This window comes from Hyalella azteca, unplaced genomic scaffold (genome assembly GCF_000764305.2).
Source record: "Hyalella azteca isolate HAZT.00-mixed unplaced genomic scaffold, Hazt_2.0.2 contig3397, whole genome shotgun sequence".
NCBI classification, from domain to species: Eukaryota; Metazoa; Arthropoda; class Malacostraca; order Amphipoda; family Hyalellidae; genus Hyalella; species Hyalella azteca.
The window spans coordinates 286,265-312,438 of NW_025933647.1; the positions used below are offsets into that span (position 1 = coordinate 286,265).

General features: G+C 38.9%; 1 protein-coding gene across 1 annotated transcript; it reads left to right on the forward strand.

Moving 5' to 3' along the window:
• Positions 1–927: 927 nt before the first annotated feature.
• LOC108679048 (cysteine and glycine-rich protein 1) lies at positions 928–22,639 on the forward strand. The gene is made up of 6 exons (XM_018167559.2): positions 928–1,018; positions 16,007–16,173; positions 17,793–17,947; positions 18,889–19,204; positions 19,873–20,010; positions 20,377–22,639. The coding sequence occupies exons 2-6, from the start codon at positions 16,077–16,079 to the stop codon at positions 20,439–20,441; spliced, it is 771 nt and encodes a 256-aa protein (XP_018023048.1). The 5' UTR covers positions 928–1,018; positions 16,007–16,076; the 3' UTR covers positions 20,442–22,639.
• Positions 22,640–26,174: the final 3,535 nt, after the last annotated feature.

Sequence of the window (26,174 nt, forward strand, 5' to 3'; positions counted from 1 at the left end):
CATCAAGTACAACGGTCAGTGGATAAATGAGAAAAAGAAAGTCCTTGGTACTCAAAATTATTAGGTCTGAAATTAAATAGTTAGTGTATGGGCAGATGTGTACATGGGTAGAATGCTCTTTGAAAACTAAATCACAAAGCAAATAACAATTATTAAGCGATCTCATGAAAGTGTAAAAGTGTTCGTGAGAGCTCGCAAGGTTTAGCTGGAGCGAGGATAACAACAGTCCATAATTCCTATTTGGGATAGTTCTTACAATTCTGAAGCAGAACGCAACAAAATGACCAGGAAATAGATTGAGTTTCACACACGATTGATGAAATGCTGAGAAGTTTTACGAAATTGGCTGACAGCTGATAAAATGTGCTTTAAAACAATATTGTTGGGATAGAGTCTCGAGACCACCAAGAAAGAGACTGCTGACCGCGACTCGTTCGATACGCTTCATCACTCACATGTTGCTGTAAGCCAATTATTTTTATGGTGAGAAAATATCTGGCTACAACAATCTGTACTTCGCATTTGTTCGTGCTGCATCTGAGTTTATGCTGCAAACGGTAGATTTGGTGGAAGGGAGTTGCTGCAATACTCAACACAAAAATAGTAAACATCTAAATAAAATAAGATACGGGCAATATTATTTCATGAATGTATTCCGCGATAACTCATGATTTAAAATTCGCATGTGTCTTTTAATTTTTAACATATTGTAACTGAAATCAGCTCTACGGAAAAGTACGAAGGGTCCGTATTCATTCATCTGTTTCATTGAAGCGCTTACATATGAATTCAGACTCAACAGGCTATAATGTGCCCAAAAGGTCGAGTTGAGGCATAACTTCACTGACAACCACAGAATTGGCTTTGGTGCGCTGACGCTGAGTCGCTGAGCGCTGACTGGACAGAGACTGGCAGCAGGCAGACTGCTTACTGCTCCAGTTGCCTTGAGTCTGTGGAGGAGAGAGGTTACGACAGAAATAGTCTCCTAAATCCAGTGTTGAAATAGACGACGTAAGAGGTAAATCTGAAATAATTAATTTCGAGATGTATTTAGTCATCAACTTACTATCGCAATTATATTGTTGTGAACCAGCTTGATACATATTAAGACTTATTAACTTGGCTTAGGCTGTTTGCCCATTTCGAATGTTAGCTTTGGCATTGTTTCGAGTGAAAATCTGTATTGGGAATGAACTGTGAGTTTTTGTATAAACGTTTACGTCATTCTTATTTGTTATATTATCGCTGGTGTATGCATGGTACCATAAAACAATGTAATTACAGTGATAATATATCTGGCAGCTTAAATTCCCGCTTAGATTTCAAAATGAAGTTTTGATGATAACCACGCAACTCGATTGTGTAATCATTGCATTGCATGGCGGGCTATGCTCGAAAAGTCTTGTAGCTAGTTGCAGTGTTCCCTGCATGTTCCATATAGGTCCTGGTTTTATGCTACGGATTGGCGGTAGATGTTTTATTTCAAAAAAATTTCGATTCATTTTCAATGCTCCTTCCTTATGTTATTAACATGTTTATTTCGCGTACGGTAGTCATTTGAAGCTTGACAAGTTGACAATGACAAATTCTTCCATATTTCACGTATGATAGTTTTACATTATTGCAGTTTAAACAAGTAAATATTTCATGCGGCAAACAGAATATTGTCAAATACACATATATAAGCTGCCCGTTTTTGTGCTATGAAATGGCCTAATTCACAGTCTATTAGAGTTGAATTGACAGTTATTTTTCATGACGAACTTAATTTTTGCTCATTGCCTATTTTGACCGTGAACTTCTTTTTATCTTATTATGATAAATTATATCATATAAAGCATACCGGTATTATAGAAGTATTACCGTATATAATAATGTATTTACTTATTACGAGCATAACATATTACTCCGTTAATTACATGCATACGAGTGACAAGTCAGAACATAGACTGTTTTCTAAGCATAACTTGCCACAGTATTTGTAGTGACTGCATTTGGTACGGCACGTAAGCAAGCAGGGTTCAGAGGCGGCTGCGAACGCCACGTTTTGAGGCATGTGCCCAGGCGGATGCACTATATATAACCTGGACGGCCTTAGTGATGTTGAAACACTCGAGTCTGTAACAGAATTGTTTATAGTATGAGTGCAAAACCTTCGTTTCTCAAAGGCAAATAGGATTTTCATGTGAATAAATCAGTGATAATCATAATATCATCTATTTGCCATTGACATGTCACATGTCCTCTGCAAAAATTTATAAAGTTGTAGCTTCCTCAGCTTTTGAAGTGTAACGGAAAAAAATTTGAATATATAGTTCAGTAAAATATGGTTGTAGAAGCTTTCTCAATGGAAAAATAAACACTTGTATTGTAAGTGATTGATAATAACGAGATTAACACAATCAGAGTGAATTAAAATTGACTGAATGTTATTCTATGAAAATAATTCCCCATTGTCGATGGGCTTTCAGCTGATGTTTTAATGCTTAAACTTAGTTTACATTAGCATGAGTTTACATAAGCATTATTTAAAATATTTCAATTTTGAAGATAATAGTTTATATTTCTATTAGTCGAGGTTCTTTCCTGATGGCGCGGTTTCACAGCAGTGGGAACGATGTTGAATGGCATCAGGAACGCAGTCTTGAGCTACCTAGTAAGGGAAACAGTTGTTTGCTTGAAAGGATTGCAACATTTGCGAAGTAAGGATTGCAGTTGTAAGACCATATGAATTGAAGTTGTGAGACTGTTAGGACAGTCACAGCTGTGAGTGTGTTACAGTAAAAATTGCAGTTGTGTGGCAATGACATTTGCAGTTGTGAGACTGTAGGGACCACGCTGTTCAGTAGAGAGAATTGCAGTTGTAAAACTGTAATGATGTTGATCATCGATGGCAGCCATGTAAGATTCCATGCAGCAGGGCAGACGAAACGCGCCCGTCTACCCGAGACCCGTCCACCGGACGCTGAGGCACGACAGAATACGCCCGTCTATCCGAGACCCGTCCACCGGACGCTGAGGCACGACAGAATACGCCCGTCTACCCGAGACCCGTCCACCGGACGCTGAGGCATGACGGAACGCGCCCGTCTACCCGAGACCCGTCCACCGGACGCTGAGGCATGACGGGACGCGCCCGTCGACCGGATGCTGTGGTGCCTTGCTTGTTCCCCGCGAGGCTCAGTTTCTATTTACCGCCTTCGCAAAATGCAGGGGGCAAGAGATGGGATAGTAGCAGAAAATACGGTGTGTGTCCACCCTCGTGGTTGAACATGATACCGCGTCTATTAAAAATACGTTAATATTCAGGCTTATTGTGGGAATTTATGTGATTACGTGTGTCGTGAACGCACGCCTCTGAGGAACAATGATTTCTTTTGCATCTATAGTTATCAGATGTGCGCCAGTTATAGTTGCAGCCCCTTGTTTATACCTTGGAGGTGCCATGCTACGTGAACCCTTGTGCTTGGCTTGGCATGCACTACACCAGTGGTTCCCGAAGTGGGCGATATCGCACCCCTAGGGCGGTGGAAAGATTTTGGGGGGCAGTAAGGAAGAAGAGGGTGATAGGGGGGCGGCAGTACGAAGTCGAAGTCAAAAGTTCGAGCGTTTGTTTGACAATTTGTACACAACACGTGCAGCACATGACTCCCATCGATGGTTTTTTCACCCAGATCTGTTTTTTTTTTAATCTCTCCTGGGTTTACGTCTCGAACAAATTAACGGCCGGACTCGCGGCCGCGGTGTCTCGGCCAATTTACGAATTCAATGATCAAGGAATACCTCCCAAACTAATGAACTTAACTCATTGAAACTTGGTACACGTATTCATTAGGACCTAACGGTAATGTTTAGTTCGTGAACATTTTTTGCATTTTGCCTTCATTTGTGAGTTATATGGCAATACGGTCCGAAATTCACAGTGATCAAGGAATTTCTTCCAAACTAATGAACAGATTCGAATTAAATTTAGAATTTACGGCCCTAACTACCGAACGGTAATGTTTAGCTCGTGAAAATTTTTTCGATTTTGCCTTCGTTCGCGAGTTTTTTTTCTATTTCACCTTCATTCGTGATTTAAACAGCAATACGTGCTTAAATTCGCAGTAATCAAGAAATGTCTTCCTAACTACTGAACAGATTTGAACGAAACATAATATTTGAATACCTGACCTCAGCAACGGTGATGTTTAGCTCGTTACAATTTTTTCGATTTTGCCTTCGTTTGCGAGTTATACGGCTATACGTAAACGGCTCTTGGTTAAACCGGCCGGTATAAAAGCCGGTCGTTCCTCCTATATCTGTATTACTCGATAACAAAAGCAAAATATAAAAATTGTCACGATCTAAACATCACCGTTGGGAGGTTAGGTATTTATGTACAAAGTTTCGTTGAAATCTGTTGAGTATTTTAGATAAATTTCTTGATCGCCGCGAATATAAGCGACAAATTACCCGGCGATACGGGCTGAATATAAGGAAGTGTGAAATCAAGAATGACGGTGAAATAAAAAAAAATACTCGCAAACGAAGGCAAAATTGAAAATTTTTGAAATTTAAACAAAAAAATAAAATCTCCGTTTGGTAGTTAGGAGTGTGTATTCAAAATTTTGTTCGAATCTGTTCAGTATATAGTTAGGAAGAAATTCTTTGATCACTGCGAATTTCGGCCTGTATCGCAATATAACTCACGAATGAAGGTGAAATTCAAAAAATTTTCACGTGCTAAACATCACCGTTAGGTTCTGGTGAATACATGTTCCAAGTTTCATTGATATTCGTTCATTAGTTTGGGAGATATTCCCTGATCACTGAATTTGGAGATTGACCGTGAGACCGGCCACGAGTCCGACCGTAAATTTGCCCGAGAAGTCCTAGGTTTCTAGTGTTGAAACAGTAAAAAACAGCTGAAAAACATATTGGTTTACTAAATGGGGTTCTATTTGTGAAATGCACATTTGTGTTTAACTTTTATCTTTTAAAATTGTAGCGTACTAAATTTCAAGAAAGAGGCGTATGTTTTTATATGTGTCTGTGGGGGACGCCAGAAATTCAGTATGGAGCCAAAGGGGGCGCCAGCCTGAAAAAGTTTGGGAACCACTGCACTGCACTGTCCGAGAAAGAAACGGTCAGACCGGCGTTTTAGTGGCCGACTGTCCCGTGAAATTTGACTACCATGGTTCGGATTTCATACGTTAATTAAAAAAAAAATGTTCACGATGCGGCCGGTCGCTAAAACGTCGTTCCGACCATTTTTTATCAGTGCTCGCTGTAGCTGCACGCAACACGTGAGGTCCTTTGCTACATGCGCAACTCACGGAGTGCCGCACCGGAACTCCTCCCAGCCAAGCACTCTGTTAAATGTAACAAGCATCACTAATATTTGCAAGTTTTGTTGCTTCTGGGAGTGTTAATTCTACTGTCTCTTGAAGTTGAAACATTTTGGCATGAAATAAAATTTTAGGGTAATAAAATATTCATCGATTATTCTTAAAATTATATTCATTCTACCAAGAAATTATCAAGACATTTTGTAAGAAACATCGATAGCAAATTAAATACTAAGGAAACTATGAATAAGTTTCAAGGCGAGCGGAAAATGAGATACGAAGAAGCAAAAGAACTAATTAAAACAGCTATATGGACCGCATTCAATAGATCTTCGAGTAAGTTAAGTCACGATAAATCTTGAGCTCATCAATCCACTTCCCCTCGCAGCAGCAGCAGCCGACGCAGTGGTTTTAGTTTAGAAGAGGATTCATTTTGACTTTAAACTGCAGGAGGAATTTTATAAAACTGTCACAGATTTTTATAAACTGTTCTGGGTTGAAGTTACGATGTTAAAGATAAAATTATAGTATTCACTGAACTATCTGCATGGAAATGAAGAAAATCAAATCACTTCTCAAGCTGATCTGTGATTTGAAAATGGCCATATACTGACGAGTTTATAACATTAGTTCTAAGGCATTCATTCATCACTCTGGAGACCGAACTGTGTATCATTGAGTTAACACAGCTTCGCGCGAATGACTTGTTACGAAGGATTTATTTAATTTAAAAAATCTAATAGGAACCAAAGTTAATCATCACATTAATCGTAAAAAAATTAAACAATTCAGACAACATCTTTGAATTCCTGTGTGAAGCGCGGCTGCTTTGCTCTGCTCCACACTTCACTACTCCAAAGATTAGTAGACGGTGTGGATTATGTGCCGTCACGTGCATGGTTGTGCACGTTTTCCGCGAATTTCTTTGACCTCAAAGACATGGAACCAGTATATCTTTGCTCATGCAGAAACTTATTTCAATTTAGTTTTCTGCTAAATCATATCAATTGACAAGCTTTCATTGATGCATTCCATCTTTTAGAATTTAGATGATCGCAGTGAATTTCCGAAAATGCTATATGTATTGTCTAAATTTCTTACAATTGATATAACTGATGATAAGTGGAGGGTTTTCTTCCAAAACTTGGCCGAAAGCGTGAATTTTAATCTGTAGCAGGAAATGGAGCTTATATGGAAATCAACTCGCGGTTCCTTTTCAGGACTGACATCTGATGCAATAAATATTTCTTATCTTTCTTCCTATACACTGTCAGGGAAAAACGTAGGAAATGCATCAGTAAAAAAGTGAAAGCGTACCAAACATTCGTATTGCGTTGCTTCGTCGTAGTGCGCTTCGCAACTGGGTGTCTTCTCAAGATCTATTCCCTTACACGGATGCACGCTATTACTGAAAGAAATGAAAAGCGTCTTCGTATCTGCCAGATCAGCGAGCAGGGGAGATGTTTATGAGGGCGTTCATCACGCACCTATTGTTTCAGTGCTTTGAAATTAGCGGCACTCTAGCCCGGTTCCGGTTCTTTTCTTTGGGCGTCGCTTGCGTACGTCGACTCGAGCAAAATTGTTACCGCGTGCGATGTACATTGTACATGACCACACTTCTGCCAATTGTGTTATTCTGCTCTCTATTAATTTATTGAGCCTCATGACGCTACTTGAATTTTTCGCTTAGTATACAAATATGCAAAATTCCTCATTAGCTCTATTTTAAATCTTCTCATCTACATTCAGATACCGACGGACATTTTTCCCGAAGGATAATTAATAACCTGATCCATGCAATTCATTCTAAATGTTCAAGAGTGCTCTCAATTTCTCAACTTGATTATGAATTTTCAAAAATGGAGAACTTTCTTTCTTTTTTCTAAGTTCATAATATTTAAGCATAAATTCATGTAATTTACACTCATTTATTGCATAATGTGTTAGAGACGAAAGGGTTGCAACCGTTGCATGAAATGGGCGGAATTCAGTAAGTTTATTTTCATTGTAGCGATACTTATTTAGTCGCATATATTGCACACTTAGTTGCACTTTGCTCAATCAAACGCTTATTCAACGCGCAAAAGGACATTGGCAAGCTAGACGCGTTCACTGCCTAGTCACCAAAGCACACAGAGAGCAAAGGACATGGGTGGTGGCAGCGGAAGGTTTGTATCCGTGATACCGCGTTGCCGGCAACGCTGGGGGCCACATTGCTGGCTTATCGTCGTGCCAACAGAGGTGCCCTTCATCGGTATCTGGGGCTGTGACCCCTCAACGGGATAACTTCTATTGCCTTCCGACGGTCACTCCTAAAGATTGCCATAGTGTCGGTTATTGCCTGAAAGACTTCCTCCCTTGCCGAGGAGTCTTGCCATATAGCTCAGCCCGAGCCCTCCCACCATGCCATCGTAAAAGTGATAGTGGATTGGCATTGACTGCCTTTTTAGCGCATTTTCTCATTTATGGGAAAAATTCACTATTGTACTCGCCATGTCCGTCCGTCTGTCCGTTCGTGACTTCACGTTTTCGTCGACGAGAAAATGCGCGCTCTGTCACTCACTGCAGTGAGTACTGAGTTATATTTTTTTCTTCCCATCTGCTACTGCTTCTATCACCTTCATGTGTTCCTAATAAAAAATCGAATAATGATTTTTTTGCCGTTGCTATCCCGAAAGCATGAATTACTTGAATTTTCAACGTTTTAGATTAATCATTTCCGTTCAGATATTGATTCCCCGTGAAAATAATCAGACAGCGTTTTCTCACAGAGCAATAAGTAACCTGAAACTTTCTTGGTAACTGAAAGACTGGTCAGAATTGCCGAAACTCACTATTATGATTCGCCAAAATTAAATGAAGATGAGACATACATCGCCCTAGGTGTGTCCCGAGAGAGAGAGAGAGAGTCCTAGCAAGTCGAGGGTTCGTTGAGCAGTCTCAAGGTGTCCGCTGTGTTGCTGCATGACGGTTGATTGCTGTATAGTGTAACTTGACTCCTGAGTCTTTGTGCGGGGAGCCATGACGGTTACGCCACGATTCATGGCATGCGCGACCGCGGAGACATTGGGGTCCATGAGAATGAAAACGTAAAATATTATTATCGTAAAATCCTGAAATATGTCGTGAAACTGCCTGCTATTTTGAAGAACGCAGCGTACGATCAGTGTTTATTTATTTACATAGAGTGTATTTGTTCAATTTTTCATACCAAAGTGTACCCTTATTAGCCAAATTTTTTCAAATGGCTTGAAAATTTCTTATGGACGTTGAATTGTTATGATTTGTGATAAATGAGCCTTCGGCGGGAGATGTTTTGAACCTTCGTTTCACACTCTATCAGCATGTTGCAATTTCTCCATTATATTGATGTCATCTGCGTTAGTAAAAGTCTAACTAGAACCTTAGTTCCTTCAAAATCAAGACTGAGAGAATCAATAACAAATCATGTCAGTTTTTGTCCTTCTATGTTTTTTTCATATTGGCTGAGAGAATAATGACGCTGACTAATTCGACTGAGAAATTACTGTGCGTTGACAAAGTCGACTAGACAATTATGATTGAATTCCTCGCTCACTTTGGCCGATCATGCAATGTTAATTATGTGACTTGACCGACAGTAATAAGTAATTATTATGCAACAAAAATATAATTTCATAATGTTGCTTTGAAAGTCGTGTCGTAAGAATTTCTCATCGTGTTCTTGTATCGCTCTTGATGCGTTAAGGTGATTCGTTAGTTGGCATCTAACAGAGAAGCCCCAGGAATGCATGCGGGGTCGCGCAGTATTTTAACCGCGCATTTCTTGACCTTTGTTCTGGTGGAGTTGTGTGTTGTGTAACTCAATAATAGAACGATATTATACAGTGACTATCGGGTACTTTTAATCTATGATATTAAGTTATGTACAGTTCATATCGAGGTGAGAGCACGATTCGATCAAAATTGTATTGATTACAGAAATGAGACTTGGCGTTCAACAAAATCTCCTTATATATACATATATATTGCTAACATTGTTTATGGAAACTAGTTACTATCTATAAATCAAGTTGAAATTACATGCAATTATGTTTTTAGTATGAATCGAATACGGAACTTATTATTATATTATTCAGATCGATCTTGAGCCAGACATGATTTTGTCCCTTCTGTACGACGCGACTTAACACAGTCGCAATTTTTAAAGCTGATGGACCTTGAGCTGAGTGTCCAGGTGTGCGAAGAGCGTGACGCACTTCCGAGTAGCCGTGTGAACTGGAGCGCTGGCCGTGTTACTATACGAGGGTAATGCACCCCCGTATGACCGTGTGAACTGGAGCGCTGGAGGGGACCAGCCGTGATAGGGCACGAGGGTGCGCAATGCACATACGTGCGACGCCCCAGTTTAGATGGTTACAGTAGCTTACATACTATGCTATTATGCCGCCCTTACGACAAATCGCGACGACATGTAAATATAAATATCTCAAAATAACTAATAAGACGGGATAAAGAAACTAACGAAAAAACTCCTACACTTTTTCAATGTAGCAACACTCAGTGCATGCTCAGCATTGGATAAAGTTTGAACCTAGCTGCTTGATGCACCCAAATTCACAGGATAAAAGTATTTGAATTCTGCTTTCTATGTTTTTAATCTCCTAACCTCGTCGGATACATTTACTGTCTGTTGACAGAGGGTTGACCAAGCTAATATCACGGTTAAATTTTAGAATGTGTAAGATGATAGTTCGTTGTGTCAGTCGGATGGTAGTGACCTAGCCAGTGTGGCAGCTGCTGATGGTGGAAGCTGGGCCGCTGCTGTGTGCTCTTACACACCTGTACCGAGGCTTTAATTGCTGCCACTGCACCTCAGGCTACTTTTTTGTGCACCGCTTAGGTACTTCATACACCCACTAGGCACGTCATGAACAGAGATATTTTACCATTATATATTTATGTATTCGTTGTTGCCTATGCCTGCAGCGTAAGGTGGACAGTCAGCAACAAGACCTTGTATATACACATGTGTGATGCTTGCCTGAAACGCAATATGGCGCTCTATAGGCAACCTGAGTCCCAGCACTAGCCGTCCGATGAGATCACAGCCCCTGCTAAGCCCCTTGTTTCAATAGCACTGTTAGTTACTTCATAATTATTACACGTATCTAAATTCTCACGAATTATGGCCCTTTCAACTTATCCCTCTGATATATTACTTTTTGCAACAAATTTACAGATTGGGTGCACATACGAATTAATCTACAGAATTAAAATTTTCATAAGATTCAGTAGTTATTTTATTTACCTCAAGTCTTTGATTGTGCAGGATAGTAAACAAAATTTGAAAGCTGACATGAACAACGAAAGACAGTATTGTTCAACGCGAACGTAATAAAGATGTCAGTAAGTTATTCGAATTTTGTTAGAATTAAGGAAATAACGAAATAACTGACATGGTATGAACAAAAATATGTTTTTTTAATTCTGATATCTACCTTGTTTTCCTCAGAAAGTTGTGAGCAAAAAACAAATCTATCCAGGGAAGGTTTCGTCTTGTTCTCCTAAGCACTTAATTATTCCTATAAGAAGCGCTTGATGATAAACCCTACGTGTCTAATAATTGGTTTGGGTCGCAGTTAGATCTTTAAAGTAGTTAATATTTATCAATATGCGCAATTAAACTATGGAGTGCAACGAGGTTTGGCGAGTGCCTGGAAAAGCGTACAAAATCACATGTTAGGCTCTAACTTGGGCTTCTGTTTTAGACAGTTTAGTGACGAGTAAATTAAGTGAACGCTCATTCCAGAAATGGCACTATTCAACAATTTAAAAGCAAAGAAAATGTCAAGTAAATTCACCGCATTTGACAGAAATTAATGAATATAATGCAATTTATCCAATAAAAATTTTGTGTCTTTACATGCTCTATGCTTTCTAATTTTTTAATAATGTTCAAATTAAGCAAAATAACAATACTAATACTTCCACAATTCAACTGTTTTGTTTATACACTTTTGAACATTTTGGAAGCTGTATTCACATTAATAAAGGAAGCTGTTTATTTAGGAAGAAAGAAAATTTACAAAATCTGAACACAATTTTCTCTGCAACATCTCGTAGGATGAAGGGAACCATACTGTGAGTACCTGTGATGTGTCACTCTGGTTGCACAGCTGGCACTTGTTGGTGCTGCAAGCTGCAAGTTCAACGTATGTTGCTTCAGGTGCAACAGGGTCGTGCTCGTGCACCTGCTTCACTGATTTTTTTTCGCCTGCTACAATTTTCTCCTTTGGTTCACGTTTTGCAAAATTAACGCCGTAAAAATGACCAATGAACGGAATATTGTCAAGCTTATGCCGAATTCAACGAGAGATTTATTTTGTCTCATTTAACCAGAATTTTTTATTTTGTCTCATTTTACCTGAATTTGTCTCGTTTAACCTGAGTTTTTTTTTTTTTTCATCTGCACGCGTCTTGCAATTGAAATGTTTCTTTCGTCTAGTATCTTATATTTTACACTAACAGGTATTTACGGCGTTGCCTAGGATAAATTTTTCATGCGATTCGAGACCAGCCTTTTCTTATATTTTTTAATATAACCTTTCCCTCAAATTTATGATTCAACCATTCGTAACAAAAATTTCTAGGTGACATCGCGACACGATGAATATGGTGGGTACTCGCTTACACAACCTCTACATATTTACGGTGCCAGGCTTCAAACAACAGAAAAACTTTGACAAATAGATGTTGAGTATTTCATGAGATTAACTGATTCTAATTAATAAATTTTAATTAGTGTGTGCAACGTTATTCAGATCGATAATTGTTGAAATGTTCAATTTGTTGATGTAGCTCTGCACCAGTGCAAAAACTTGTTTTCACTTACGTACGGTGGGACGTTTCAAGTATGAAGTATTTTACAGATGTATATTGCAATAAAGATACTATAGGATGCATAAAACACTCCGCATAACAGACTCGTAATTTTAAAAAAAGTACAAAAGGTAATAATTTCTGGCAGGTTCATGCAATGAAACACGTAAAAAGCCTAATTATATGATTGCTTGGCTTAACGTGATTTAATCGGTAAATACTAATCTCACAAGTTCTATCCAAAGAAAATGACTCTATTTGGAGACTACAGTATAGCACGAATTATGTATTGTAGTGCATTTAAACAGATCGCATTGATAACACAAATAAGGCTTTTGCTCCATGATTACACTCGATGTGTGGTGTAGTACCGCAGTTGATTGCCAGCTTGACGCACATATATGATGGTAATAAGTTAGTATGCAAGTCTCTTCAATTTTGTCGATGTCTGAGGAGTCATGAGTGCCGAGGCCACGTTTGCGACCTCTCCAAAGGTGACAGAATTAAAGTAGACTTCTGATGAGGTAGATCAAGTGGACGTTTCAGAATTCGAGAAGTATTGTCGATGGTAGCCTTTTTGAAGCTAAATGCAGTATTCTCTCTTCTCGTGTACTGCTGCCTGCTGTGGGCTCCGTTCACGGCGGTTCCTGTGCGATAATTTGGAAGTTTTCCAGCGAATTTTCGCGTCTCTGATCAGCGGGATGGAGAAGCTGGTCTTGTGGGAGAGTCTCGAGCTCTTGACTGTTTGCTCATTCAAGAGGAGAAATGAGAGACATGTGATCCTGCACACGTGGAAAATTATAAATAAACTTTGAAAAAGGTCTTCATTGATGTAATGTACCTTAAATGAGCGAACGGAGATGACTCCAAGTACCTAATTTAAACAAGAGGTACAGTGCTTACCACGGTTATGGGTGTGAACTCCGAGTTGCTGCAAGACTTTTTGGTAACGGGGCATTGCTGGTCACTTTGAGACCTTAATACGCCTGCAACTAATATAATCTGGTACCGTACTTTATTTGTTGCAGGTTTCGACAAGTTTAAAAGTTTGACGTTAATTTAGTATATGAAGTTTAACTATTAGTATAATGATTAGCGTAATAAATCAAGATAAAACTGGCGGCCGTCTTTGTGAAACGAATTCAATCATTACTGACACGAAAAAACGCAAGTGCTTCGTTTAATGCGAGAAATCCAATATGAACTCTTATGGGTATGAGGTTATGACACTGAATCTGTTGATCGTAACAAGTAATGATAAAAAATCTAAAAAGATAGTTAAAAATATTCTCGAAAATGAAAAGACAATTAACAACAAACAAATTTCATTTTATGAAAATTAATGGAAATCATAGACTTTCGGCTACATGTTTCCGATGTTATTACATGGCCAGCTTTGCTGCAAATATATGTTCAATATATAAAATATTTTGAAATTTTTAGGAAACTTTATTGTATGTACCTCTCGATTACGCTTATTTCAGTGTTCACGTTAATATCTACCAGTAAATTTTCTCAGATAAAGTACCGACTTGCTGAATCATCCTCGAAACCTGCATGAGCGACAGGCGGGCGCGGATTGCAAGGAGATTGACATTTTATAGGAAGATTGTATAAAGTTCCATGGGATATTGTCTGGATTGCTGCGTGATATTAATGAAAGAGCTAAAGAAATGCCTTGGGATCCGCTTTTTACCCACCATGGATAATATCTCACTGGTTTGGATCAAAAATTAGGAAATAAGATCGCGGACTGAACTAACTCTAGACCACGTGCACCTGAGATCGTAGATGGTCTTTAATTCCGTGCAAGGTCATCCAACCACGAGAGTTGTTTACTTCACGTCTTTTTTTCGATACACTATAGTCCCTCACGATGTGATATTATAATTGACGCTGGATCTAATAATTTTGATGCAGTACCCATGCAATATATATGATACCTGAATGAATATTTTATTACCCAAGTGTTTTGAAGAGAAGTTGATTGTATGCGCTTAAATGAATCATTTCTTTTCCGGGTGAGAGGCAGCGCATGTTGATTCGTATTTTTTCTGTCACCCTGTGATTTTCGTTACACTCGTTTGTATTTATGCAAATTCAGTGCGATTGTGCTCAGGCCATAGATCAGATAGATCTCTACAATAAATGGACCTCCTCGAACCTTTTGGAACAAATATTATAGCGCACATTGTTAAGTTTAAGCATCATTTATACAAATAACTATCTTAGCTTTCAGTGCGATTCATGAAAACGAAGCAGACAAAAAATCTAAAAACGCACGCCAGACCGCATCTTCGATAATTATCAAGATTGGTTTTGCTACTGCAAAGTTATGCGTGGAAAGGGTAAATGCTGTAAAAATTTGTCCAAAAAAATCGTTCTAAGGAAGCGGTTATAAATTATCACTTTGTCTAATCTACCTTAAGAAACGGTCATAGTCCATATGCTTCGGAGTTTAAGGCTAATTATTTTTTTTTATTCGTACTCAAATTCTTACAAATTACACAAAGTCGCTCTCGAAATTCCTGTGTCGGATGGTTCCAATATAAATTCGTTTAAGATCGTTACTTGTCTTAAAAAAATTGCGGTAACTCTAAATTGACGTCGGATATTACCGTTATTTGAAATCCGTGTTCATCTAAATGTTTTGATGTTTATTTCATTCCTGCATGAAACATTTATAATAATTTTACTAGCTCTTTAAACGCCGGTTCACACGCTCGGCACCGTATGGACGCGCTAAAAATTGCAACGATTTCATTCCGACTTAAAACTGCGCAGACAAGTCGTTTTGTAAAACTGAGCGTGCGGACCGGCCTTAACATGCGATATTTAAAATAAGGATAACATAAATTATTCACGTGGAGTCAATGCAATGTGTTATATAATCTCAAATTAAGCCAGTACGGTATTGCAATTCCATTAACATTTTACCCACTGTTGCGCTTCGTTCGATGCTCTTGCACGTCATATTCATATCAATTGACGGTCCTTCTTCTAGCTAAAATTGTTAGGTTTCTTTTATGATGAATGTTGCTTAATAAGATTTAAAAATATAGCACTAAATTTTATTTAATTTGACTTTTATCGCTGAGAACGCTTATCAACGTTTGCCATTGTGTTATCGACTTGAGTAACTTGAGCTTATTTTTAATTTGCTCACATATCCCGGACGTGATTTATCACACCATATAGGAATGCAGCTATGCTAGGTGTAAGTCACGGCCCAGTGAACTTGACGCTGTTGATCACACCATATAGGAATGCACCTATGCTAGGTGTTAGTCACGGCCCAGTGAACTTGACGCTGTTGATCACACCATATAGGAATGCACCTATGCTAGGTGTTAGTCACGGCCCAGTGAACTTGACGCTGTAGAAGGTGGCCGGGCATCAAGTGTCCGCTCTTTACTCAGGTGCAGGTCGTGATAAATGCATGTAAGAGCTTAGCTCGCTTGGGAGGTACGTGGCCTCGCATCTGCACCACACTTTGCCATGCACCTGTGCACCATTACAGTGCACATGCAGAGGTGTATTCTTCGCGCACACAATGCCATCCGCGTCTCACTTCAATGGGACAAATTTCGATCTATTTAAATCGCTCTAAAATGGGCCTGTGTATTATACCTAGTTCCAGCAACATCCTCTTATAGCCAGTAAATATTCTGGTATTATCTCCTTTTATTTTTATTATTATTATTTTTTTGCTTTTGTCTTCTTAATGAAGTAATGAAATGAACAATGGTGAGTGTGGGAGGCCTTTAAAAAAAGTAATGAAGTAAATATTATGAGAACTTTTCGTCTTATTTCAGGTATACCACCGACCTTCACGGAAGTTGTGTCCTGCGTTATCCCGCGTACCGTACCACCACAGCAGCAGCCATGCCCGGCAAGTGTCCTCGCTGCGAGAAGGCCGTCTACTTCGCTGAGGAGAAGATCGTCCTCGGCAAACCCTATCACAAGATGTGCGTCAAATGCGGTCAGTTTAATTGTTTTCCTTATGTGCAGATATTTGCTTCAATCAAATTACATCGCATTGACTATTTGCAATCCAATCGAGAAGCTACTTATGACAGTGATTTGTATTCAACGCAGAGTTTTAAAAAGAATTTTGTGCAGCCTCGATTTTCTCTTCGAATATTGTGAAAATTCATTTTGAATTTAGTTGTCAAAACAGAATGTTAACATTTTTATCATTTATAAAAAAATTGTAAGCATGAAGACATTCACAGGGCCCATGTAACGATGCACTGCGCTAGTTATAATAGTAAAAAAAATATCTCTAGATGCTTAAGAAATACATGTTACAAACAATCGTACAGGAGATCAGAACTGTCGAGCCTACTTGTCGAAACTAAAGTTGATCAACTTTTTTGTGCTAAAGGACAGAAGACAAATAGAAAAGTCAAAGCAGGATCTCACCCGCTTGATATCATTGTCAAAAATTTAACGTTTGTGGACCTAGTTCATATATTCAACAGTTCAAATAAAAAATCATAGTTTGATGCTAAGCTGCCTCGGCATTCTGGATATTTCGCTCCTGCAACATACTTAACTCGCCTGTCAAGGTTGCACATAATAGCCTCTTGTCAGCTGGCCCACAATTGCCATGATAGCGCAACAGACGCGTCACGGTCGTCGTATTGTCAGAGTCAATAATTGCGGCAGTTTTGCGTCACTTACCTGCTAATATTCCAACAAAAGGCAGCTATTAGCAGCTTAAATGATCCCCCAATTTACTTCATTAGCATTTTACTCAGTTCGTTGCATTTCTGGTAGGATTCCATGTGGAAAAATGCTACCTTATAGAGTTGTAATTGTCGTCAGAGAATCGAGTTTTTTGTTGAATATGATACAGGAAGTCTATACCATTGAATCTACAAATTCTAATTATTGAGATTGATTGAATCTAAATTGAATCTACAAATTCTAATTGAATGAACGCCATCAATTGCTGAGAAATGCTTCTACGTTGTTCTGTATTGTTTGATGATTGGCTTTTTGTCCTATTTCGTCAGCACTAATTTTTTTATAAAGACCACATAAGTTTTTTAAATTTATTAGATAGATGCCAAATAGTCAATCGTTTTTCAAAGTTTCTGTCGTATAAAATACCTACTTACAAATTCATTTAAAATTCTAAAGGCTGCCCAGGAAATGAAGGCCAACAAACGCCCCGAACATGTCATTACACTTCCGCTTGAAATGTATTCATCAAAGATTCTGTTTGAAGAAGAACTTATTTCACTATAATCGCTATTCGTTTACTGTTAAGATTTATTTACGTTGTAACCATTCATGTTTATGTTTCCTAAATCAGATTACGATGAAAACACACAGTGTGAAAGTCTGAAATACGTTATTTTAAATAGTAGAAATATCCTTCATTAATTAAGAACTATTGAATAAACATTCTATCTCTCAAGTTAACTAACGTCGAATCTCAAGCTTCATGACTTGAGTACTAAAAGTTAACTTGATTCAGCACATCCATAAGCTGATTGAGTGTGATGGGACAGTAGCGGTTATCTGGTACAGGGAACTGCAACAAGACTGAGTGATGAGTAGTGCTGGTACAGTAGCTGTTATCTGGTACAGGGAACTGCAACAAGCTGCTGGACAGCGGTTCGGTCACCGATCACCAGGACGAGATGTACTGCAAGAGCTGCTACGGCCGTCTCTTCGGACCCAAGGGCTATGGCTACGGCGTCGGCGCTGGCGTCCTCTCCATGGATGACGGCACTAAGTATCAGGTTATTACATATACCTACATAATAATAAATTGAACAATAACATTTACAGATTCTTAGAATTTATATAACATATATTGAGGTATACACTTTGATTTCTGTTTAATTTTTTGCGCTCTTGAAATTATTTAGTCTGCTAAATTGGATTACACGTCCATAAGTGGCCTGGGAGCCCATCTATGTCAGATTGTCAGAGTTCTCCGAGGCTGATGTTCTACTTGTAGAACCATCTAATGTGCTGGTTATATGCACCTACACGAGTTGCTTCTCACTAATGTGATGCCTAAATAATTATTGAAAGTTTAGGCGTAGCACATTCTCTATAGCTCGAGCATAATACTGGACGCGATCGACTCGTGTAGACGTGGCAGCGCAGTCGAGTTGGGCGCCATGCTTGTCGCCGCTAGTGTCATGAGACAGATTTGTCAAGTATGAAATAAACTGTACATTTTTGTTACTGAAAATACAATAATCAAAATATATCACTTCACATACTAAGCCGGAATTTAACATTATAGTCAAATAAATGTGGTGCATCTTTTAGGATAAGGGACATAACTAACGATAAATCGGAGCGTGCCATGTTTGGCTGAAGCTGAGCGCGTGATCCAACGAAATTAACGAATGCCTTAACCTAAACACGTAAAATGTTCCAGACGACCGTCACTTGTTCGCCCTCGGTTTGTTTATTTGCAGGAAAGTAAACTACTTATCTTCGGGCGCGTAGTCATTCCATTAGGTAATTCCTGACCATTGATAGATTTCTTTTGTCACTCCTATGTTACTCTGAGCTGTGTAGCTGTTCGTGATGGAAAACACCTCACAAATAAGTCACGTCTCACTTTTGTACGTGACTTTTATGCGTGTGTACAAAATGCGAATTATGTTACTCTTATGTGCAACGGGGAAATTATTTGCGAAATTAATTATCATTATTTGAATAGAACGGTCCGCCGCGCAGCAACGTTCCGTCCACCCTCGAGGCCTACATCGCACCGCTCAAGAACCACGTGAGCAGCTCAGCTACCACCACCACCATCATCACCGATGACAGCACCACCAACAACAATACCACAATCATCACACGCGAGACCTCCATCACCAAGAGCGGCTCTGCCAACAACATCACCAACAACAACTACAACGCCAACATCAACAAGACTGTGAGCTCCATCAACCAGGCCAACCGCCCCCTCATCACCAACATCCCCAAAACCACATCCAAGTGGGGTGGAGGAACATATTCCTGCACCCGCTGCTGTGAGTCTTGCATGTAAATTATGTGCGTCATGTGGTGTCATGTGCTATAATTTTCAGTCATGTTGGGAGCAGACAAGTTAGTATCAGACAGGCCAGTCAAAATAACGAAAATTATGTCCGTCATTACGCGCAAAGACAACAGTTTTCCCTCCATCTTGGACAACTTATTGCATGATTATTAATGCTTTGATTGAGTAATGTAATGTATTAAGTGATGGAGTAATGTGTTGCACGAATGAGTGTGTTGCTCAGTGTATACATCAGTGAACAACGCGGAGCACAAGAGTGGGCCAGCCAGAGAAGAGTTTGTTAGAGCGTCGGGCGACAAGTCTGACCCGGCGGGCGCTTCTGTCTGACTCGAATCCTAATTTACAAGTCAGGTCTTCTAAAAAAGCTCAGGGCAATGCATCCCCGTCAACGAAACTTTTATTATAAACCAATACGCTCTTTCGATAGTCAGTTACCAGACTGTGCAACTTCTCGTTATGTCTAGGCGTGAACTTTGGTAGCCTGCCTCTTGTCCCATATACTCTTACATACCGTGTGGTATTATTAACTGTTTTGGCAGTGGGTGTTCAATCTGTTCATGTCATGTTATGTGCAGGCAAGGCAGTGTTCATGTCATGTTGTGTGCAGGCAAGGCAGTGTTCATGTCATGTTGTGTGCAGGCAAGGCAGTGTTCATGGCAGAGCGTGTGATGGCCGCGGGGGGTGCGTGGCACAAAGCTTGCTTCACTTGTCAGGAGTGCAACAAGAGACTTGACTCCCACAGCATCAGGGAGCACGAGCGCAACATTTACTGCAACCGTGAGTCCCTGCATCGTCGTATGCAACATTAGCGTCACCAGGGTGGAGTGAGCGAGATTGTGTGCACGTTCAATGTATTTTCGATTGTAACATTGCGGCTCGTATCATGCCATTCCTCTTTAAATAATTCAGTAAAAAAGCGCCAATGCGTATCTATTAACGTGTTTGTAGAATTTTTCTAGCATTGTTTTCTTCCTATTTGCTAGTTTCCCATTTAATGAACAATTTAGACGATTATATATTTCCGTTTAATGAGTGAAGTTTGGTTAGCCAATTGCTGAACGTAGCTTAACCTGAGAACAACTGATTATCTGCGTAATTTTCTTCATGTTATCTGCTCACTGGTAATTGAATGTAATTTTGCAGCGTGCTACGGCAAGAACTTCGGGCCCAAGGGCTACATGAGCTGGTCTGCTGCGAAGGTCTCATAAGAACTGGCACTTCGTGCGTGCATCGAGGACGCCTGGATGCTCGATGTCTCATGGATGTCCCTGTCAATCCTGTCGCCATTTGGATCACCCCAAACCGCCTGAAGTTTTCTACAATATATCGCAAGATTTAATTTACATTTCGAAAATTGAAAATTAAGATTCGTTCACTATTTTAAAGAATCTTGTAACTTTATGTCTGTTTGCATTAAGCACCAATTTATCGAAATTTCATTGTGTTATCCTGCATTGTTACGGATACCTGATTCCTATATTTCCTTAGGACAATTAAATTATGCGTGTCTTTGTCATGTTTTGCGTTTGTGATTAATTGTGTACAGTTTTTACCGATAATTAATCGTTGTTCAAGCGATGATGTGTGCCTTATAAATATTACTTGTCGCGCGTGCAGTCTTTTTGAGGGCATACCACAGCCCTCGTGGAGCTCTCGGCAAGCACAATTCTGCCATTAACGCTGCTCTCAAGTTCATCTTCAATCAAACATTACCTCAAATATTTTTCTCTGTGCCTCAAAAATTCCGTCCAGACTAGACGAAGTTTCAATATATCACTAATAACCGTTTGACAATCAGAATAATAATAATCAGAAGTTTTCTTTCTTTTCTTATCACCCAGAAAATAACCACCTACTTGCGAAATGTACAACATTGGCTTTAAAAACCATAGTACGCAGTTGAACGTGCCCTGATGCCCCTCAATCATAGTACAAGTTTACCGCGCCTCTGACGCTGCTTTTTTGATTGCCAGCGTGTTGTGTCTGACGCTGAGGATTCTTGCTTTAGCCGTCATTTCAATAGTTTTATTTTATTTAGTAAGTTACATTGAATGTTTTCTCTTTAATGTATCTGTTATTCTTTCAGAAATTTGTCATAATTTTTGTAATAAATTTACGTTGGAAAGGTCCATGTTTTTTGGCAATGGAAGTGTAATTTGCTTCACATTTCGGAGATTAGAGGGCATTGGTCTTTATTTTTCCTGTTCATATTTACACAGCCGACGTTGAGCTGATCGATTTCTTAGCTAGAAGATCCCTTGAACTGCTAACTGACATCGACCCTCTTAACCAAGATTCTCCATTCACACGCCAAGTATGTTTACACGTGAAGTCTGCCTAAGAATATTTTATTATAATCTCAGTGTAGCTATAACCTAAGAGTTGATGTGTTTTCATTGCCCTAATTTTCGAAGCCGACATCTCAAGTTTTTGGTAATGTAGCTGTTTATGTTTACAAAATACTAACCCTTATCATAAGCACGACGCTTTAGGTCATAACTATAACGAGTTTCCTTATTGTCTAAAGGTGTTGTAGTCAGCGGATTGTATTAACTAATTATCCTGCTAAGAAATTACTATTTCAAAGCTGCACGAAAGGATGCTGCAGAGTGCTTGATGTTTTATTTAGCGCCCAGCTAAAAATTTCCTAGTTAAGCTGGAATAATCAAAGGCTTGTCTTTTGTTCGAGTTGACTACTTTACTTGAATAATAAGTCACTTGAAGACAGTTTAAACTCCCAAAAGTATGGATATTTTAAATTATTCAGCTCTGCATTTGGTTTTTTTGTTGTCTTAGGCCATCGGAAGGCTCTAAAATGTCACAACTTGAGCTCTAATACTGCTATCGGATCAGACGGGGTCAGATAATGGGTATTTTTTTAGATTTGCAAACGAATTTGAATCAAGAAAAGCCTATTAATAATATGTAATTCACTTATTTCACTGTTTAGCAAAATTTTCATCAAAAAAATGAGCCTTTGGCAAGCGTTACCGGCCTATAAATAATGTTTGTCACGAGTCAGGTCTGGTTGAATGTCAAACCGTTTCAGCCTTCTTCTTTTCTAAACGTTCTCTAAGAAAGTTGGTTGATAGGAATCCGTTTCACCGCTATAATCCGGTACAGTTGTATCGACCTAAAACTTGAATGAATTCATTTCATTGTTTTTGCCGTGTGTTGAACGCATAAATACTATTTTTAGATGAACATTCACGTTCAACAAAACGCATAGATAATATTATTAGAAACAGATTCACGTACAGCACGGTCACCTACATGCCAGTATTTCTTAGCATAGTTTAGCCAGTTTTCGTTCATTGGCTATTTCTGAAGTGACTATTGTGCCTTTACATGTAAGAATATATTCTTCTATTGTTAGAAGTGCATAAATATATCTTATTCCCTTCGATGTGTATCTTTTGATGACAAATTACTTCAGGACTAAAATACATGGATAATATCGTATTTTATTCCATAAAACTAATATCTGATTCGCCACCCTCAACGGCGGTATAAATGACCCTCGAGGCAATATCTACCAAAGCTCGTTGCTAAACTCCATTTATGCATTCGTTAATTATTAAACTAAGCAAATAATGGTAATACTCTTCAAGTTGTCTTCTTTGTGTTCTTCGAGTTGACGGCTTTTTCGTTTGTTACGCGAGTTTCAGCAGATCAACAGATTTACATCATCTCTCAAATAATCCAGAGCCGAATGTTACCTCATTGAATTGCTGAAGTACTTCGAGAACCCAGGCTATTAGGGCTTTCAAAAATGTCTGCCGCTATTTTTTTTAAATTATACGATGTTTACAATCAGCCTAGTGGTTAGAGTTCAGAATACCAGGATTGGAGCAGAGAGGTGCGGGTTCGATCCCCCGGCTCCATGCGCCAGTTTCTGGTCAGAATCGGCGAAGAGGCCGGGCGGTTAAGCACAGAAGAGTTGGCGCAGTGAGTTGCGCGTTCGAGACCTCGAAAAGCTGTAGATATTCTGCGATGTTAAGAAGCGGCGGCAGGACTACGGCCTTTTAAACGCTGAAACCGCTTTATTATACGCTGTTTTGGCCTTTCAGATTCTGAGGAGTCGTGCCAGAATCGAATTAATTAAGGATGCCTAAAGTATAACAAATTAGTGGTTTGGAGACACCTTAGTTGGCGTTTTATTCCAGACAGTTCATTAATCTTTACGGAACAAGGCGTAAAGTTCTCAGAACCTCATCGATAAAGTCGTGGTTCGACATTCACAGTTAATAAAAAAGCTTCAAAAACTGCCGACAATTGCCGATGTTGAAACGGACATCATCGTGGAATGATATGGATTTAGAATGGAATAGAAGTGTCGGCACTGAAGAAATTGGACCACGGCCTGTTAACGATTCTTGGACTTTTCGTGACTTGATTCACGAGGGATCCGGCCTTTGGAACCCGAGCTTTCTACAACTGACAATTGATTGAGATTGCAGCTGGACTTATTGCAAGGCCCGTAAGGTGCTATGCATTTCATGACTGAACATATGCTCTTGCATAACATAACATAGTGATGTCGGCGCTGAAGTGTAGGCCTGATGTGGCCTGTCGCCGATTCTTTTCTGTTACGTATATTCGTTTGGCGAAGGATTTGAATACACGATTTTTCGTTCAGTTGTCTTTATAAATCGGTTTCTGTAAACAAACAATATACAAAGGTAAAAATGGTTACATAAAATTAGTATTGCACATAAAGGTATAATCGAGAAGTAAAATCATTTATTTCGAACATATAACACGATAAACGCCACTGCGCACTGATGCCCAGTCTGACACGGTTCCGTTAATACTGACACGTTGTCGTCTACCTACTAGAAAATCTCTGATCCATTGGAGTACGTTTCCCTCAATCCCCAAGGACTTCACTTTACGCAACAGCCGCTCATGCGGAACACTGTCAAATGCTTTGGCAAAATCGAGGTACAATGCGTCCACTGGCTCCCTTTCGTCCATAGCATCGTCTAGTCTGTTTTTGAAGATGTTCATACTCGGAGCGTCAACGATGCTATCAGGGAGGCTGTTTCACATGTCAGTGACTCGAAGCGAGAAGAAATGTTGTCACATGGATGTGTTACAACGCAGGTTTTTAGTTTATAGCTGTGGCCCCTGGTGTTGGTTCTTGTTTCAAATTCTAGGATTCATTCTGGGACCTTGTATAAACCGTGGGTATACTTGTACACTTTAATGACTTCACCACGCAGACGTCGATAACTGAGGCATGGAAGCATCATAATCTTTAATCTTTCTTTATAAGACTTGCCTTTCAATCCCGAATTTTTCCTTTTCATTTTCAGGTAAATTCCGCTAATCATCTCCCATAATTTAAACTTTCGGAGAAACTTGTATTTAATAAAAGCTTGCAAGCGTTACATTCGTTAAATAAGTTGAAGATGGCATATAAATTTTTATATCTCCTATCTGCTCAAATCTCTAATGTACAAAGAAAACCCGTTATCACTTAATTCAAGCGAGAACTAATACCATGGTCGTTTAAAATTTTCGTCCATTTTCTAATGCTTTGGTAAATATCGGTGTGGCAACGTTTATCATAGCAGAGTTTACGCAAAACTGTTATTGTTTGCTTTACAATTAGTAGATTATATTGATAACTTCTTACACGAGTCCTAGGCGTTCCCAATTTCAAAGTCGTGCCCGGCTCTACATTTTGTCAGAGAACTAACTTCAGTTGGAATATGTTAACAAACTGTCTCTTATCTTTACATAGGTACAAGTAGGTACAGTCAAATACACACGAGTGACATGAGTCACCGCTGAATTGCATTTTTATGAGAAAATTAAACAAATGATTGAAACCTTGATTTCGAAATGAAATCAATGTTAACGTCTTCGAAACTTTTCAGGAATGATATTATTCTATTCAATTTTTGAGCTCCGGCGTTTTATTTATTTATTTATTTTTTTTCAGCATGATATTGTTTATTTTTGCTATTTTGAGGACTGGCAACTCATGTGAGATTAACACTAATATGAAACAACTAATATTCAATTAAATTCTTCGTGTCGTGTATGTTAATGTTAATTAAATTCTTCGTGTCGCACAGGATTAATAAACAGGAATGTTTATCCTTTTCCCTCGTTTGCGCACTATGCTGCACGCTATGTGTTATGTGCACCGTACACGCCGTTGTATGAATTGAACCTTCAGCGAACACCTTATTGTCAGCGAGCCGCGTGACTGCTTAATTGGAAGCTCAGTTATGGCTATGTACTATTGCTACACGGGTATATACTATATCTATAAGTATCTATCTATACATTATAGCTATATACTATAGCTCTAAACTTATAGCTATATACTTTAGCCTTTACCTTTCACCGAAACTTGAGGCACTCGTGTAATCATAGCTAAGCTGTTGGTGTTTCTCGTGTTTGCTAGTTATTGCGCACGAAAGGTAAATTATAGTTTCGGTTCCGCAATAAATGCATCAGCCCTCATGTATTCACGCCTTATTTCAATACATAAACAATTGTGCGGCGTGAAAATCGCCCTTGAATGCTTGAACGCTTGACCTTGGGTGCTTTAACATAAACGCTTGACCTTGAAATAGCGAAAATATAAAAATATTTATTATTATTATTTATACGAGAATAGGAATTTTTTCAGATGTTAGTTAGCATGTGCCAAGGGGAATATACTTTCTGCTTTTTCAACACGATTATTCGATAGGTCGGAGGTTTTAGGCTCCAAACAGATCATTAAGCATAAATCCACTTTGTGGAACTTTGTAATTATGCATTATCTAAGTGATTAAAATTTAATTTCCATTGCAAATTATATTAATTCCTATAATTCAACGAGTTTACTGTCAACGGAGAAAAACCACTTACTCGGTTGGTTATAATTTTCAGAAACATAATTTTAAATAGATATAATTTTCATACAAATAATGGGCGAA

Excerpts from the sequence above, each read along its gene's own strand:
- LOC108679048 (XM_018167559.2), top strand. The coding sequence starts at position 16,077 with ATGCCCGGCAAGTGTCCTCGCTGCGAGAAGGCCGTCTACTTCGCTGAG. Across the intron at positions 17,948-18,888 it reads ATGACGGCACTAAGTATCAG|AACGGTCCGCCGCGCAGCAA; the intron begins GTTATTACATAT and ends TTATTTGAATAG. Across the intron at positions 20,011-20,376 it reads GCGCAACATTTACTGCAACC|CGTGCTACGGCAAGAACTTC; the intron begins GTGAGTCCCTGC and ends GTAATTTTGCAG.